The 16,550-nt window shown below is 46.6% G+C and overlaps 1 protein-coding gene across 2 annotated transcripts in view; it reads left to right on the forward strand.

The window, feature by feature from the left end:
* Window positions 1-3,951: 3,951 nt before the first annotated feature.
* The window catches only part of ECPAS (Ecm29 proteasome adaptor and scaffold), a 182,526-nt gene continuing 169,927 nt past the window's right edge, over window positions 3,952-16,550 (forward strand). For both annotated transcript variants that reach the window (XM_077475350.1, XM_077475351.1), the window contains exon 1: window positions 3,952-4,118. In XM_077475350.1, coding sequence (XP_077331476.1) covers window positions 4,058-4,118 — 61 coding nt within the window. In that variant the 5' untranslated portion in view covers window positions 3,952-4,057. The remainder of the gene's footprint in view (window positions 4,119-16,550) is intronic.

Genomic DNA, 16,550 nt, shown 5'->3' on the forward strand with positions numbered 1-16,550 from the left:
GGCTGCCTAGCACAAGTCTATCTACCGCCAAAAGTGACCCCCCCAGCACATACCCGAAGCCTGGGTTTTGTTTAACCGTGCCCCTTAAGCCCCTCACACTGAAAAGTTTGGCCACAGCCATTTGTGTCGCGGCGCGCTGAGCGTGCCGGCGGATTCTCCCTCCCTTAAAGGACTGTTCCAGCCTTTTTTTCATTAATTTAAAGTCAGCAGCTACAAACACTGTAGCTGCTAACTTTTAATAAGGACACTTACCTGTCCAGTAAGGCCGCGATGTCGGCCGCCCCGGGGCCGTTTCCTACTGCACATGCGCGAGCCACGTGGCGCTTTGTGAATTGTTTCCTGGGACACACACGTCGCTGTTCGCCGAGGAGGAGGAATTGAAGAAACAGCGCCACGGAATAGGAAGAGGCAGATTGGGAAGACTGCCTAGCAACAGGGGTTTCTGGTGAGTAAAATTTTTTTTTTTTCCAATGTTTTATTTTTATTTTTTTACATTTTTTTAAGAATGTTAATGTACTTGTTTTTTTTAGGGTGGCCCTCCACTTTAAGTGTCCCTCATTCAAAAGTTTGAAAGTTGGGAAGTTTGCTTTTGTTGAGAAAAAACATTCCCCTTTGGGTGATTAATGTACATTGCTGGGATTTTAACAAACTTTGTTGAAGATTCCTACCTTTTGTTATTCTGAAAAAATAGCTGTTTTTTTTTGTCTGTGTCCATGTGCAAAGTGAATGGTGAATGGAAGTGATTTTACAATTAGCAATCAGCTGCTGCACTTCCAGGATTCTAATAAATAAATTAGCAGTGTCTGCTTTAGATGTGAATAACTCTTATGCCACATACACACGATCGGAATTTTGGTCGGAAAAAGCTCTGATGGTTTTCCTAACGGAATTCCGACTGGATTTTGCTCAAGCTGTCTTGCATACACACGGTCACACCAAATTCCGACCGTCAAGAACGCTGTGACGTACAACACGTACGATGGGACTTTGAAAAAGGAAGTTCAATACCTAGTAGCCAATAGCTTCCATCTCGTAGTTGAATCTGAGCATGCGTGAGTCTTTGCCCGTCGGAATTGCATACACGCAATCGGAATTTCTGATAGAAAGTTTTTCCGTCTGAAAAATTTAGAACATGCTCTCAAATTTTTGCTGGCGGGAATTCGGCCAACTAAATTCTGATGGAGCATACGCACGGTTGCATTTTCCGATGAAAAGCTCTCATTGGTCTTTTGCTGGCTGAAATTCCGATTGTGTGTACGCGGCATTAGGGAGTATATCAATAAAACTGAAATGCTTGTTGCAGAGGATGCGAGGATGTCTAAAATCTGACTTGTTTAGACTTCTAGGAAAATCAGTGAGCCAATCACATAAGCAGGAAATGACATATCTGGGGTACAAAACACAACATCTGTGTACAAAACGCCTTCAGGTTGCCATATTGCATTGCAGAGAACAAGGGTAAGTAGTATGTAGGGAAGAATGCAGGGGCCAGTAATATGAAGGGCAGTGTACACGAGTTTGCAGTATGCAGGGCAGAGTAGAGAGGTCAGCAGATTGTAGGGCAGAGTAGAGGGGTTTGTAGTTTGTAGGGCTGTGTACAGGGGTCAGAATTACTGTATGTAGGGTAGTGTACAGAGGGTCACTAGTATGTATCACAGAATATAGGGGTCAGCAGTGGCTGGTGATTTTTTTTTTGGGGGGGGGGGCAGCAAACAATCTGAGATAGAAGGTCGGCACAGTGGGGTCACAATCATTCTGTCACCTGCTTGCAATTGAATGAGCTGTATTTGATTTCTGTCAGATATATTTGGCGTTGAGGCCAAATAATTCAACTTTAGTCTCATCTGATCACTTTAAAGCGGAGCTCCACCCTAAAGTGGAACTTCCGCTCATTGGAACCCTCCCCCCCTCCGGCGCCACAATTGGCACCTTTCATGGGGGAGGGGGGTGCAGGTACCTGTACAGTACAGGTATCTGCACCCACTTCCGGCATAGATATCTGCAGAAGGTACACTTCCTGATTCCCATACCCAAGATGGCGGCGGCAGCACCCGAGAGACGATCGAGAGATCGGCTTCAGGTCCCAACATCGCGGGCACGCTGGGCGGGTAAGTGTCATTATTTTAAAAGCCAGCAGCTGCAGTATTTGTAGCTGCTTGCTTCTAAAAAAAAACAAAAAATGGCGGACTCCCGCTTTAAGTACAACTTGAAGATTCTGAGGCCACATGGAATGTGTTCTGGTCAGATGAGACTAATGCCGCGTACACACGATCAGACTATCTGGTGGACTTAGTCTGGCGGACAAACCGCCGTAATGTCCACCGGACTGTCCGAACGAGCAGACCTGCCCACACACGTGACTTTTCCGGCAGACATAGTCCGCCAGACTATCCGCCGTACTTTTGAAATGAATGGACTTGCCCACACACACGGAGGAAAGTCCGTTCATTTTGAGCGTGGCTGCAGGTAGCCGGGACCAGCGAATGATGCGTCGCTGGCCCCGTCACCTGGTATGGACTTAAAGGGGAAGCCTTATGCCAAAAAAACAGCATGGGGGTCCCCCCCCCCAGGTCCATATCAACCCTTATCCGAGCACGCAACCCGGCCGGTCAGGAAATGGGGTGGGGACAAGCGAGTGGCCCCCCCTCCTGAGCCGTACCAGGCCATGTGCCCTCAACATGGGGGCGTGCTTTGGGGACACTGAGCTGGTTCCGAGAAAGAACTGGCACTCAATGCACTTAACTGGACTGCGTTCTAGCACCTGCCAGAGATGAGAGCGCCACCTATGGTCAAGCAGAACACAATGCAATCCAGCTAGACTGGTACTGGCCATGAGGTGCCATGTTGAACTTCCAGTAACCAGTATGAGAGAGTCAGAGCAATGAAGCCGAATTTAACACACCTGCTCCCTATTCACACCTGAGACCTTGTAACACAAACGAGTCACATGACAATGGTGGCCACACAAAATATTGAGACTTTGGGCCCATTTTGGACATTTTCACTTAGGGGTGTACTCACTTTTGTTGCCAGCTTTTTAGACATTAATGGCTGTGTGTTGAGTTATTTTGAGGGGACAGCAAATTTACACTGTTATACAAGCTGTACACTCACATTGTAGAAAAGTGTCATTTCTTCAGTGTTGTCACATGAAAAGTTAGAATAAAATATTTACATAAATGTGAGGGGTGTATATATATATATATATATATATATATTCCAATACCCACGGTATCGATATTTATATATTCCAATACCCACTGTATATATATATATATATATATATATATATATATATATGTCTATATATTCATTCCAATATATATTCCAAGGGGAACAATAATCTGCCAGTCTTGTAATATGGCCAAAAGACATGCATGATATGCCCGGTATCGACGGATACCAGACAACCCCCAAATGCAAGTCTAAACAAGCAAGGACAGAGGGGAAAGCTTCCAATGGGGAAATTAATTCTAGTGACAACCAGGGATTTCCATTGATTTGCAGGGATTTCCTTTTGCTTCCTGTTTGGCTATGAGACAGGAAGTGAAGGGGATTTTCCCCAAAGGGACAAATATGGCAAATACAAACCTGACAGGAGTTATAAGCCTCTCTTTCCTTATCCAAAATGAAAAAAAAAAAAAGAAGTTTTTCCTTTAGTTCTACTTTGACAAACCAAAAGGGAGCAAATAAAAGAAATATATCGTCAGAGTTGACGTAGACTTTAACAGCTGCCTGACTAAAACCTGAGTGCATTCTGTAGATTGCATTTTGCCAACCCCATTGACTAAAAAGGTTTGAGTAGGCGGAGGGGCTGTACTGACGAGCTCTTTCTAAATATATACTACTACCAAATAAAAGAACACCGTGCTGTGCACATGTGCAGAGATGTAGAGGACAGCTCTCTCATAGCCATGCACAAGGCTCATTCAAGCAGCGCGCCTGCTCAGTGCTATTAGAAGCCAGTATGTGACTGAGAGAAGAAGAAGAAAAAGAAAGCAGCACCCGAGCAGGCCCCGCCCACTGCCTCCGCCCTCTGCTCGCACTACCGGTGAACATGGCTGCTGCTGTGCCCTCCTCTGCCGCTTCTGCTGCCGCCGCTGCCCAGGACGAGCTGAGTAAGATAACCAAGAAGCTTGTATGCTTCGGGGGCATGCCGGGAGCGGGCAGCCACAAGGCTGTGTGTCGGGTCACTGAATATGTAGTGTGTGTTGTGTACTGTGTCAGAGGCAACAGAGGGAGAGCCCACCTCATCCCCCCTCTATGTGGTCTTATAGGAGGAGGCAGGAGCCCTACTGGCATGGCTAGTGCTGGGCATGACTGAGGCTGCTGGAAAGCCAGAGCCTGGGTGGTTACATGGCATCCTCAGGCCTCTCTGCACCACTTTGCACAGTCATAGGCTTCTGAAGTGAAACCAAAATTCCCAGCTAGGCTCAGTGCACATTACACTGTTGTCACTGGGCCTTGTGTGTTAGATCTCTATATAGGTGTGTGTGTGTCTGTGATTTATTTTTATTTTGTTGTGTGTGTGTGTGTGTGTGTGTGTGTGTGTAATATCTATCTGTGTTTGATTTATTTTAATTTTTTTATGTGTGTGTGTGTGTGTAATATCTATCTGTATGTGATATTAGAGAGATTTATCTATCTATCTCAGCTGCTGTGACTGGAGATTTTCTGAGCTCTGATTACATAGAGAATGACTCCACATGAACCTATGAAGATGGTGTATCAAGTTTGTGTTTGAAAACAAAAAAGCAGTTCTGCAAAACAAAAAACACTTCTGCACAGTGTGCTCCACGCACACTGTGCAGAAATGGACCGGTCAGATCTCCGCTTTCCTCTATGGGGGGGGGATGGGATGAAAACGGACCGTTGGCCCATTTTCATCCAATCTGCAGACGGATGGGGAAAAAATTGGATTTTCCTCCGTCATCAGTTTCGGAGCAAAGCGGAGACTGATGTCATCGGTTGGTCATCCTCTGACATCCGCTATCCCATAGGGATACATGTATATCCGTTTTTTTTCATCCGAAAAATGGATGAAAAAAGGACATACAGTCCGCCTGTGTGAAAGGGGCCTTACCTGTGGGACTGCTGTGAAAACAGAGAATCACTGTAGCAGGCACTGCTACTACCACAATCGCTGTTCTCTTCTGGTTTTGTGCTGAGTGACTGCCCTGCTACATAGTGAACAAAGGCTGCACCCGCTTGGTATTGTCGTTATTCACCGAGCACCTTGTATTTTTCTCAAAGATTGTTCTCATGGTGATTATGAAGTCATCACCCCACATCTCTGCTTTATCCAATCAGAGGACGTGTTGCAATCATTGAGAGAAATAGATGTTATCTGTATGGTGCCTATATTAAGGGAGTGACCCTCTGTTTTCATTATGCAGCAGGGCAGCCACTCAGCACTGGACCCAGAAGAAAGCAATGATCGCTGTAGTAGGGATGACTGCAACATTGATTCTCCACTTCCACAATGATCTTACAATTCTGGTATATGGTTAACTTGCATTGGAACAAGCGGGGCCAATGTAACAAATAAAATCTGTCTGCAACACAGGTTAGAAAGGTTAGAACCTCTGTCAGACTTCTGTTACAGAGATTAAAGCGGTTGTAACCCTAAAAGGAGAAAAAAAAAGAGCTTCTGTTCCTTTAAGCTATAATCTATTCTATAACATAATGCTTGTGCTGTGCAATTTGTCCCTTTTCAATGCTGTAAAATACCCGGTTGATCCTGCCTGTGCCGGTGTACCCGTGTGTGCTGACCACCGTAATCATGGCTGCTGATCCATGATACTGTAGTCAGTTTACGTGCCTCCATCATCCTGCTCTCTGCTCAGAGCCTCTCCCTCCCTGCCCATCAGTTCCAAAGCCTCCTGGGGCTCTTCTCTGTGGCTGGAAAATAACATTTATAAGTTACTGCCATCCCCTCTGTTTTATCATGATATAAAGTACTATGTGTCTGTTTTTAAAAATTCGAACCTTAAATACCTTTTTTACACAGCACAGATGTGCCGTCACGTGACCTCCCTCTGCTGGCCAGCTGACAACAGAGGGGAATCTTGGCCCCTCCCGCCACTCTCCTTGATTGAGGAAGAAGAGCGGAGGTAGACATGTGACAGCACCGAGGTGCTGAGCGAGAAGGTGTTTAGGATTATAATTTAAAAAAAGCGGGCACAGTACTTTATATCTTGATAAGACAGATAGATGGATGTCAGTTATTGCTTATTTTGACTTTACAACTACTTTAAAGTGAAACTACACTGCATCTGAGCACCACAAAGCAAAAATGCCTTGAACTTAATTTTTAGTATACAAAGCAAACTCCCCCATCCATCCATGTCTCCATGCTTTTTTTTTTTTTTTTTTTTTTTTTTTTTTTTTTTTGCTGCGAAATCTGTTCGGGACAAATGTTATGATACAGAGGGGATAACACTATATTAGTACAGTGGGTTAACAACCACTTTTCAATGGCTTCACATACTTTTTCTTGCCCCCTGTATATTATTTCATACACACTCCATGCCACAGGAAGAAAGGTTGGCATTTGTTTAACCAGTTCCAGACCAGCCAGCGCAGTTGTACTGCGGCACATTGGTTTGGCTGGGTGAAGTGAAGTTGCCTTGCGCCAGGTGCGCAAAACGATTGGATTTGCTTCAGAACTGATCAGTCTCCAGGCCCAGGCCAGTGATTTCTGGCCTGCACCTGGTGTTCGGTTTTGGCGAATGAAATCCTTCCCCTGCCTGTTTAAGTGTAAAAACAGACAGGGAAAGTGATGTAATCTCCCTTTTGTGGAACACTTTTCGTTCCAGAGAGAGGAGAGAAGACATCTCATAGTATATTGCACCAACACTACACTGACACAGTATACAAAGGCACACTTGTCACCCCCCAGTTAACCCCTTCACTCCCTGCCACTGTGTCACCCAGTGCAGTGTCCTTATTTTTCTTTGATCAATGTACTGGTGTCATTTGTGACAATAATCAGTGTTGGGGTACTTAGTAGTAGACCCAGAAATGTCTAGGGACCCCCCCCCAATAAAGGTTTAACCCTTTGATCACTCGGTTGCCATTGATCACCGTATTAGTGTCATGGGTGATGCTGGCCAGTTATTTTTAGTGTCAGGGCACCCGCCGTATTTTACATAAATAATGGTTTAACCCCCTGATCACCCGGCAGGTGATATCAGTTAGGTTTTAGTGTCAGGGTTTGGGTCGCCCCAGGCAGTGTCAGATTAGTGCCAGTAGTGCTAACTCCAATGCACGCACCATACACCTACCTCAGTAGTATAATGTCTGAACGGATCAATATCTTTGATCTGATCAGAACTATATTAGCTTCCCCAATAGTTAGCGGGATCAGCCCAGATACCTGCTAGCACCTGCGTTTAGCCCTTCCATCCGAGTGCAGTATCAATCGATCACTATCCCTTACTAAACGCATAACTGCAGCATTCGCAGAGTCAGACCTGATCCCTGCTAATGCCAACGTTTTTTTTTAGTTTTGTTTTTTTATAGCTTTTGAAGCAGTCGCTGACAGTCAGGTGCTCCTTTTTTTATTTTTTTATTTTTTTCTGTGGGTCGTGCTAATGTACCAGTAAATTTAGAGGCCAAAATGTCCAATCGAAAGTACGGTAGTGAAGAGACCTACACGTTTCTGAGCCCGACAGATGAGCGTGAAGTTGAAGTCTTGCATCTGTCAGATTCAGGCTCAGAATACGAACCAGTAGACAGATAGCTCTGACGGCGGAGTAGTGGTCCCTGCAAGGTCAGGCATACCTGACCCCGTAATTCTTCTGTTGTTGAGGTGCAAGAACCGCAGGGCTCTCGTATGGAGCAGAGAGCCAGTACTCGTGCCGCTCATACTTCTGGTGAGCTGGCAAGCACCAGCAGCCTAGTACATCCTGGTCAAACATCCAGCACTGCAAGTAACATTTGGTGATGTGGCGAGTCCCATAAATGCAGTTCAAGCTGTTAAGGTGTCTAGCACAACTAGTGTCCCGCAGCCACCAAGAAGACAAATGCAGGCAGGGCCGTCTTTAATTTTGATTGGGCCCTGGACAAACATTTTCTTGGGGGGGGCTCCATTCTGAGACATACAAAAAATAGCAGGTAGACTCAAAATCAGTTTACTGCAGCAGATCACGCAGTGATTGCAATTGTTTGCCAGAGGTTACAGCCTATCCTTACTGCTCGCTGGTTGGTTGCCAGAGGTTACAACACATAATTTCTGCTTGCCAATTGGTTGCTAAAGGTTAATGCAAATCATTACCACTTACTGATTGGCTGCTAGAGATTAAAGCAGATCACTACTGTTCGCTGATTGGTTGCTACAGATTAATGCACATCATTACCTATCACTGAGCAGTGGAGCAATCCTAAATAATTGAGCAAGTAAAGGGGCACATTAATACACATACTACAGGAAAGTGTCAGAGAGTGCAGACATACTGCAGGAGAGTGTCAGAGAGTGCAGACATACTGCAGGAGAGTGTCAGAGAGTGCCGACATACTGCAGGAGAGTGTCAGAGAGTGCCGACATACTGCAGGAGACAGTCAGAGAACTTTCAGCAACCCACAGCTTGACAGTTGAATAACACAGCTCAGGGTTAAGACAGCTTAAGCAGTCAGGCATTTTATGGGTGTAAGGACATACCTGGGCATCCAAACACACTACATACATTTAGAGGTATGTGGGCGGGCTTCCATTCTCTGATCTCACTACAACAGCCAGGAGCTCTACTGATGCTTTGTAGGGGGGCCCCGTTACCCGTGAATTGGGGCCCCAATGAAGGTTTTGCAGAGTGCACAGAGGACACGGAAGGCTGTATTCCCGCACTAGCCAGCTAAGAGGGGGCGGGGCCGGGAGCTCCACTGACGCTCTGACCCCGCCCCCGTGCAGCCTGTATGCTGGGAACAGAGCGACTAGTGAGAGCCAGTGATCGGAGTGGGAGCGTCAGTGGAGCTCCCGGCCCCGCCTTCTCTATACTGGCTGGGAAATACAGAGGTCTGGGGGCGGGGCCGGGAGCTCCACTGACGCTCCCACTCCGATCACTGGCTCTCACTACAGCCGCTCTGTTCCGAGCATACAGACTGCACGGGGCGGGGTCAGAGCGTCAGTGGAGCTCCCGTCCCCGCCCCCTCTCAGCTGGCTAGCACGGGAATACAGCCTCCCGTCCCGTGTCCTCTGCAAAACCTTCATTGAGGCCCCAATTCGCGGGTAGCAATGCGGGCCCCCCTACAAACATTGGGCCCAGGGCAGGTGCCCCGTTTGCCCTGCGCTAAAGACGGCCCTGAACGCAGGCCCATCAAGCCCATAGTGTCCTTCCTGCTGCATATGCTAATCCGAATTTCTGAGCCCACCACTTCTGCAGCACCCGTACTTCCTGCTCATTCACTGGCCAATCCAGAATTCAGGTGAAAACAGTTACATAGTTAGTCAGGTTGAAAAAAGACACAAGTCCATCCAGTTCAACCACAAATATATATCTCTCTATCAAATATCATACCAGCCCATATACCCAATTCTATACCCATAGGCAAAAAACCCCAGCAGAGCATGATCCAATTTGCTAAAGCAGGGGAAAAAATTCCTTCCTGATCCCCCGAGAGTCAATCGGATTTTCCCCGGATCAACTTTACCTATAAATGTTAGTACCCAGTTATATTATGTACACAGTTGATTCTACATCACTTGATTTTTAGTCGCTGTTTTTCACAGATCTCTGTACAGTGCCTTGCAAGTCGCTTGGGGTATGTCTCTATCAGTTTTGCACATCGAGAGACTGAAATTCTTGCCCGTTCTTCCTTGCAAAACAGCTCGAGCTCAGTGAGATTGGATGGAGTGCGTTTGTGAACACCAGTTTTCAGCTCTTTCCACAGATTCTCGATTGGATTCAGGTCGGGACTTTGACTTGGCCATTCTAACACCTGGATACGTTTATTTGTGAACCATTCCTTTGTAGATTTTGCTGTATGTTTGGGATCATTGTCTTGTTGGAAGATAAATCTCCGTCCCAGTTTCAGGTCTTTTGCAGACTCCAACAGGTTTTCATCCAGAATGGTCCTGTATTTGGCTGCATCCATCTTCCCCCCTCAATTTTAACCATCTTCCCTGTCCCTGCTGAAGAAAAGCAGGCCCAAACCATGATGCTGTCACCACCATGTTTGACAGTGGGGATGGTGTGTTGAGGGTGATGAGCTGTGTTGCTTTTACGCCAAACATATCGTTTTGCATTGTGGGCAAAAAGTTGGATTTTGGTTTCATCTGACCAGAGCACCTTCTTCCACATGTTTGGTGTGTCTCCCAGGTGGCTTGTGGCAAACTTTAGACAAGACTTTTTATGGATATCTTTGAGAAATGGCTTTCTTCTTGCCACTCTTCCATAAAGGCCAGATTTGTGCAGTGTACGACTGATTGTTGTCCTATGGACAGGCTCTCCCACCTCAGCTGTAGTTCTCTGCAGTTCATCCAGAGTGATCATGGGCCTCTTGGCTGCATCTCTGATCAGTCTTCTCCTTGTCTGAGCTGAAAGTTTAGAGGGACGGCCAGGTCTTGGTAGATTTGCAGTGGTCTTATACTCGCTCCATTTCAAAATGATCGCTTGCACAGTGCTCCTTGGGATGTTAAAAGCTTGGGAAATTACTTTTGTATCCAAATCCGGCTTTAAACTTCTCCACAACAGTATTACGGACCTGCCTGGTGTGCTCCTTGGTCTTCATGATGCTCTCTGCGCTTTAAACAGAACCCTGAGACTATAAAAGAGCAGGTGCATTTATACAGAGACTTGATTACACACAGGTGGATTCTATTTATCACCATCAGTCATTTAGGACAACATTGGATCATTCAGAGATCCTCGCTCAACTTCTGGAGTCAGTTTGCTGCACTGAAAGTAAAGGGGCCAAATAATTTTGCACGCACCACTTTTCAGTTTTTTATTTGCTAAAAAAGTTTAAAATATCCAATAGATTTCGTTCCACTTCACAATTGTGTGCCACTTGTTGGTGATTCTTCACAAAAAATTAAAATTTTATATCTATGTTTGAAGCCTGAAATGTGGCAAAAGGTTGAAAAGTTCAAGGGGGCCGAATACTTTCGCAAGGCACTGTAGATCTGTTGTGGACCAAAGCAATTTGTATGCTGGTCAATTCGTCGCCGCTAATCCCCAGTTGGCCCTTGCCAGAGATTGGATTCCTATTACGGTCTCCGAATTTAAGATCTTCCTGGGCCTATCCCTCCTCATGGGTATAGTTAAAAAAAAGTGAGTTGCAGTCCTATTGGTCCACTGACCCAATTCACCATATGCCCGTGTTCTCTGCCTCCATGACCAGGAGACGATACGAGCAGATCTTGCGGCTCATGCATTTCAATGACAATGAACTCGTCCTCGGGGTGACCCTGGATCCGATCGGCTCCACAAAATTCGACCCCTCGTAAACCACTTCAACCGACAGTTTGCAGCCTTGTTTACTCCCGATCAAGTTGTCTACGTTGATGAGTCCCTGATTACATTTTTGTCCGCTTGTCTATCAAACAGTATCTTCCCAACAAGCGTGCCAGATATGGGGTCAAGATGTATAAGCTCTGTGACAGGGCAACAGGCTATACATATAGTTTTATGGTTTACGAGGGAAGAGATAGTCATGTGGAGCCCGAGAACTGCCCAGACTACATAGGGAGCGTTGGTAAGATTGTGTGGGACTTGGTGTTAGCCTTATTCGGAAAGGGGTACCACTTGTATGTAGACAATTATTACACAAGTGCCACTTTTTAGTCACTTTTTTGATTGTGGAATTGGCGCATGTGGCACCATGCGCTTTAATCATCAGGGCTTCCCCCAACGGCTTGTAGAATCTTCACTTAGATGGGGAGAGAGAGCCTGCTTGAAATTTAATAATTTGTTAGCAGTGAAGCAGAGGGATACGTGGAATATTTTCGTTCTGTGCTCCCTTCATGCAGATATGACCAAATTCCTACGGTGACCTCCTAATTGTGGAGAAACCCATCTGTGTCCACAAATAAAACCTTAACATCGGAGGGATGGACCTCAGCGACCAGTTGTTGGCACCATACATAATTGGGCGTAAGGCCAGATGCTGGTACAAAAAAAGTGTCTGTATATTTATTCCAATTGGCTCTGCTGAATGCTTATGTGCTATCAGGGCAGCCATCGCAAATTGTGGGGCTCCTTAGACAGCTTTAGGCCTGGGGCCCCCCCAGGCCTGACCGCCAACATTACCCAGGGCCTGCCCACTAGCCATCCCATCAAGTCCTTCTGTGCACACACATTTTATTTTAACACTTACAACGTCCTATATGAAAATGAACAGTGTATTATAACTTATCAGTGCTTTCATATTTATATTTTGCCCAAAAGAGACATCCCAAACCAGCAGCTGTACGCTGTCAGAGAGACCCTTATCTGGAACGTTTGTGCAAAAAAAAAAGCCAAAAATATATATATTTTTTTTCTTCTCTCTCAGGTTCGCTCTCTATTGTTCACTCTCTTTTGTGCTATATCTATTGTTCTCTGTATTGTTACTGTGTTTTAGAATGGTAATGTTTTACTGTACTTGCTTTGCAGGTATGGTATACTGTAATATTACTTTGTTTTATTGTTAACCATCATTTGCTTAGCAGGTATGCCATTCAGCTGCAAACACGGGTTTATTTATTCTGACAGCAACAGCGTTTGCTCTCACGATACGTAAATCAGTGACTCCATCGCTGTAGGAGGTAATTTCACCACCACAGTTCACTAAAATGGTGCAAGTATGCCCATCATTAGAAGTGGGTGGATGAAGGGCGGTATTCTTATGATGGGCATACCCACCAATCAATCTTTTTGTTTTCCGTTCAGCCCACAGGTTGCATGAAAAAAAGAACATTACAATATATGCCCAACAAGGGCCAGCAACATACTGGTATGTTGCTGGATTTTGAGTGGTTATACCAGAATGATGCTTGCAGGTTTGGGTATCATTTTGGTATCATTCTTTGCAGCTAACGGTCAGCTTTCATGTAAAAGCAATCTTGCATGATTGCTTTTATATTAAATTAGCCTCTAGATTGCTTTTACAAGCAGTGGGAGGAAATGCCTCCCCCTCCCACCGTCTTCCGTGGTTTTCTCGGGCTCTCCTGTCCCAACAGAGAATTTGTGAATGCAGCTGATCGTAGACCAGAACGGCTCCAATCATGTCTATGGCCTAAGAAACCAGAAGCTACCAACATTTCATGACTTACATTTTGCCGGATATAAACAACACCATTGGGAAAGCATTTTATCACAACGATCTTGGTGTGGTCAGATGCTTTGAGGCTAGAGGAGAAAGCTAGGGTCTACTACCCCAATAAAAAATAAAAAAAAGTACCTGTCACTACCTATTGCTATTATAAGGGATATTTACATTCCCTGAGATAACAATTATTAAAATAAAAATGACAGGAACAGTTTAAAAAAAAAAAAAAAAAAAGCAAAATAAATAAATAATAAAAAAAGCACCACTGTCCTCTCCTCCCCTTCCCCCTCCCCCACAAATGCGAACACGAACGTCGGTCTGGTGTCATATGTAAACAGCAATTGCACCATGCAGGTCAGATCAAGGGCAGTAATTTTAGCAGTTGGCCTCCTCTAAATCTAAAGTGATAACCTGTAAAAAAAAAAAAAAAAAATTCTGTGCGATTTTTTTTTTTTATTTTTTTTTTTTTTAATTGCGTTTGAAAAATCGATACGCAAATACTGTGGGGGTAAAAAATAATTTCCAGCCCATGTATCTAAGGTGTTTCCGTATCTGACTTATTTCGGTAAATTCATATACAAGGAATGGGGTAGACCGCAGCGGACCTTTTAGGTCCCAAAAAGTATGCCGCTGCATTACCCCTTTTGAGGAGAGCCTTCTTTAAAAAAAAAAAATGGCCGGCTCCTCCGGTCATGGACCCCCCCCCCCCCAGTGTCCAGGTTAAAGTAACCACGATCCCGGTAGAGGGGACTCCTGCCTTTAAGGACCCCACGGACAGGAAGGCCGAGGCAGTGGCCCGTTCCTTGTTTACGGTTGTGGGGTCAGCAATGCAACCAGTACTGGCCTCTGCACTTGTCACAGACACTTACTGAGTGGGCAAAACTTTGGCACCGCGAATTGGGGGAGCAACAGGCTTCTCCTGTCTGCGTGAAACTAGCAGACCAGTTAGTGCAAGGCCTTAAGTACGTTTGTGATGCAGCCCTGGATACACTTCCTCTGCTATCCAGGGCTTCAGTGTCAGCAGGGGTGCTGAGGCGCCTGATTTGGCTAAAATGCTGGTCTACAGACCAGGCATCTAAAAAAGCCCTGACGGATCTACCTTTTTCTTGGTGACAGGCTCTTTGGAGCCCCGTTGGATGACATCATTAAGAATGCCACAGGTGGGAAGAGTACCTTGCTCCCACAGACCAGGAAGACTAAGGAGCCACGCCGTAGGCAAGGGGCCTCATTTTCCACTCATAAATGGCATTTCCGTCCACCCCGGGGCTTCGGCTAAACGTCCCCAGCCCGACAGGACGACCTCTGAAGGACAAAAGTGTCCCTGGAACTGTGAGGCTGCGTACACACGGGCGGACTGTTCGCCCAACTTTGTCCGCTGAACAGTGTTTGGGCGGACAGTCCGCTCGTGTGTGGGCTTTCAGCGGACAGTTTCAGCGGACAGTTGGACGAACAAGGTTTTTCGGAAATTCCGTAAAACTGTCCGCTGAAACCTTGTTTCAGCGAACAGTCCGCTCGTGTGTAGGCTTGTTCGTCAAACAAAGTTGCACGCATGCTCAGAAAGGATTTTCACGCCGAAAGCTATAATGCAGTGTATAGGACGTCGTATTTTTCGTCCCGTCGTACGTGCCGTTCACGTCATCGCGCACGGTTTCAGCAAACTGTTCGTTCGTCGTGTGTGGCCATGTCCGTCCATGCTAAGTTTGAGCGGACTGTTTGCCGAAACTGTTGGACGGACAAAGTTGGGCGAACAGTCCGCGCATGTGTACGCGGCCTAAGCCTGCGAGCAAAAGTGCTACCACATGAAGGTCGCCTTTGGGAGTTTGCAGCACGGTGGGCCTCCCGGCTGTCCAACCAATGGGCCTGCAAACTGATTTCCCCTGGCTACAAGATAGAGTCCCTCTCTTGGCCACCAAACAGATTCTTCCCTTCCAGCATACCCTTACTCCCGGCTCGCTGGGGGGCCCTCATGGGGGCGGTAAGGGACCTGCTAAGTCACGGGGTGATAGTACCTGTTCCGGAGTCGGAAAGGTTCCAGGGGTTTTGCTCCAATCTGTAGTCCCCAAAAAGGAAGATGATGAATCGCAGGTGGTCGTCGCTACGCTTCTGCATGCGAGTCCTGGGGCTCATGGTGGCCTCCTTCAAGGCAGTGCTGTACGCCCAGTTTCATACCAGAAGGAGATCTTGACGAAATGGGACAAATCTGTTATCCCTTGATTGGCAGATTTGAGTGAGCCAGTCAGGGACTCCCTGCTCTGGTGGCTGAGATCCCCAGAACTTCGGTCCGGGAAGTCATACCTACCTCTACATTGGACAGTGATCACAACGGACGCCAGCCTGACCGGCTGGGGTGGAGTACTGGGCGTGCAGTCGACCCAGGGCCTCTAGTCGAGGGAGGAATCCAAGTTGCTGATCAATGTGCTCGAGCTACGAGCGATCAGGCTTTGCCTCTCCACATGGTCAATGAGACTTCAAGGGCGTCCGATCAGGATCCAGTCAGACAACGCCACGGCTGTGGCATGTGTCAGTCATCAGAGAGGAACAAGAAGCTTGGCTTCAGCACAGGAGGTCGCTCACATTCTTCAGTGGGCAGAGCGGCATGTACCGGGCATTTACATCCCCGGAGTGGAGAACTGGCAGGTGGACTACATAAGTCGCCAGATTGTGGACCCAGGAGAATGGCCGCTGCATCCGGAGGTCTTCAGGCTACTGTGCCTGCGATGGGGCACACCAGAAGTGGGTCTCCTGGCTTCCCGTCTCAATCGGAAGGCGTTGAGATTCATATCCAGGACAAGAGACCCTTGGGCATACGTGTCAGACGTACTGGTGGCTCCGTGGACTCGGTACCGACTGATCAATGACTTTCCTCCGCTAAAGCTACTACCACGTCTGCTTCACAGAGTGGAGACCGAGGGGATTCCAGTAATTCTGATTGCCCCAGATTGACCTTGGCTCTCCTGGTACACCAACCTAGTACGCCTGGTTGCGGATGCTCTCCCTGGCGACTACTGTTGCGAGAAGACCTTCTGTCTCAAGGCCCTACTCTCCATCCTGCTTTACCATCGCTGGTTTTAACTGCATGGCTGTTAAGGAACCAGGGCCTATCAGACTCTGTGATTTCAACTATGTTGAGAGCACCGAAATCTTCTTCTCGGAAGATATATCGTTGTACCTGGAAGGCATACATCTGTGTGAGGAGAAAGGATGGCTTCCACGCATCTATTCCATTTCCAGGATCCTGCTGTTTCTACAGCGAGAAGTAGACTAGAAGTTGGCTTTGAGCACCATTAAAGGACAAATATCAG

Source organism: Lithobates pipiens, unplaced genomic scaffold, assembly GCF_037356315.1.
Source record: "Lithobates pipiens isolate NorthernLeopardFrog02 unplaced genomic scaffold, aLitPip1_a1.2 Scaffold_13, whole genome shotgun sequence".
NCBI classification, from domain to species: Eukaryota; Metazoa; Chordata; class Amphibia; order Anura; family Ranidae; genus Lithobates; species Lithobates pipiens.